The 1,532-nt window shown below is 55.9% G+C and overlaps 1 protein-coding gene across 1 annotated transcript; it reads left to right on the top strand.

The window, feature by feature from the left end:
- The first annotated feature begins 710 nt into the window (after positions 1 to 710).
- Positions 711 to 1,320, top strand: LOC133909849 (rapid alkalinization factor-like). The gene has a single exon (XM_062352395.1). It carries the CDS (start codon positions 825 to 827, stop codon positions 1,233 to 1,235), a length of 411 nt encoding a protein of 136 aa, XP_062208379.1. The 5' UTR covers positions 711 to 824; the 3' UTR covers positions 1,236 to 1,320.
- Positions 1,321 to 1,532: the final 212 nt, after the last annotated feature.

Genomic DNA, 1,532 nt, shown 5'->3' with positions numbered 1-1,532 from the left:
GGTTGACGTAGTGGACGCCAGCGTGGTAAAGGAACTCGTTGAAGTCACAGTGGAGTGTTGGAGATCGCCGGTCATCGTCCTGCAAGGAAAGCGTCGGCCTTCCCGTGGCCTGCAACACTAGATCCAACGAGGGAGTAGGGTTTGTTGAGGTTAAACCTATCTCAGCCAATTGTTGGATCGCATGAGACGGATGGCTCCCCTTTTATATTGCGCTGGACCACAGGAGACCAAAACCACGAGTTGGTTTTGAAGCCTCCGATCAGGGCATGTAGTGGAGTTAAACTCCCTTAGAAAACGAGCGTTGATTAGCCCGAGATTAACACCAACATTTCAAATCAGTTGGCAGGCGTCGTTGTCAAAATTGTGTTTTGAAGAGCTTGTTAATATTCGAAACTTCCCCTTATTTTCGTATGACCAGAGGTAACACTATATAGTTATACAATACCTTGAAGCAGGCTATGCACAACAGAGAGTCAGAGTCACCGGCACCCCCACAATTAGGCTTGGGCGCGCACCAGCGGATGCAAGCCATGCATGCACAAATGCATGCAGGAATTAACGCGAACACCGAGGCAGATGGAGACCGCAACGCGCGGGCGCACCGGTCATCCCAACGCGCGGCTCCCCTGATTCCTCTCCCGTCCGGCGCCTTCCCCTCCAAATCCCCATGCCTGTCCCCGCTCTTCATCTCCCCTCCTCCTCCCCTTCAAAGAGAGAAGAAGGCAGGGAGGGATCCATCCTAGCCTAGCTAGCTGAGCTCCACACCAGAGACGTAAACCTCAAGAAACCAATCACCCTCAGCGCAGAACAGGAACTCGATCGACATGGCCAGTCTGGGCGTCGCCGTGCTCGCGCTCCTCGTGGCCGCGACGGCGGTCGCGTGCCTCGCCGTCCCGGCCTCCTCGGGCGCCGTTGACTTTGGCGGGCTGGACGCCCTGGTGGCACGCTCGGGCGGCAGCAAGGTGGCGTGCTTGGGTGCTGCCGTGGGCGAGTGCGGCGTGGACGAGGACGAGGAGCTCGGGCTGGGCGGCGGCGCGAGCGAGGCTCTGCGCCGGACGCTGGCGCAGCGGCAGCCGACGAACCGGTACATCAGCTACGCGGCGCTGCGCGCGGACCAGGTGCCGTGCAACCAGCGCGGCAAGTCCTACTACACCAACTGCGCGTCGCAGAAGCCCGCCAACCCCTACCGCCGCGGCTGCTCCGCCATCACCCGCTGCCAGCGCAACACGAACTAACTGATCCATCTTTCAGTTCTCGATCTGCCTGGCTCTCTCACACACGAATTCAACCGTGTCATTCGAAGGGATCGATGATCGGATGGAGGAGGAGGTGCTACGATACAACGTACCCAACCATCAATTGTTCTTGTGTGTAGCTTTATATATCCAACAAATCGACCCTTTAATTTATTAACTCGCGTACCTTCTTGATCGTCACGTCTGTACATTTCTTAATATAGCAGTGTTTGAATATCTCGAAAAGTCTTCAAGCAACTATACTTTAAGCTGAGCAGCTTTTGTTTGTTCAGTTTT

The sequence above is a fragment of the Phragmites australis genome, chromosome 2, assembly GCF_958298935.1.
Source record: "Phragmites australis chromosome 2, lpPhrAust1.1, whole genome shotgun sequence".
Lineage (NCBI taxonomy): Eukaryota > Viridiplantae > Streptophyta > Magnoliopsida > Poales > Poaceae > Phragmites > Phragmites australis.
The sequence above is the reverse complement of the archived record's forward strand: the minus strand, read 5'-3'. Positions and strand labels throughout refer to the sequence as shown.

Excerpts from the sequence above, each read along its gene's own strand:
- LOC133909849 (XM_062352395.1), top strand. The coding sequence starts at position 825 with ATGGCCAGTCTGGGCGTCGCCGTGCTCGCGCTCCTCGTGGCCGCGACG.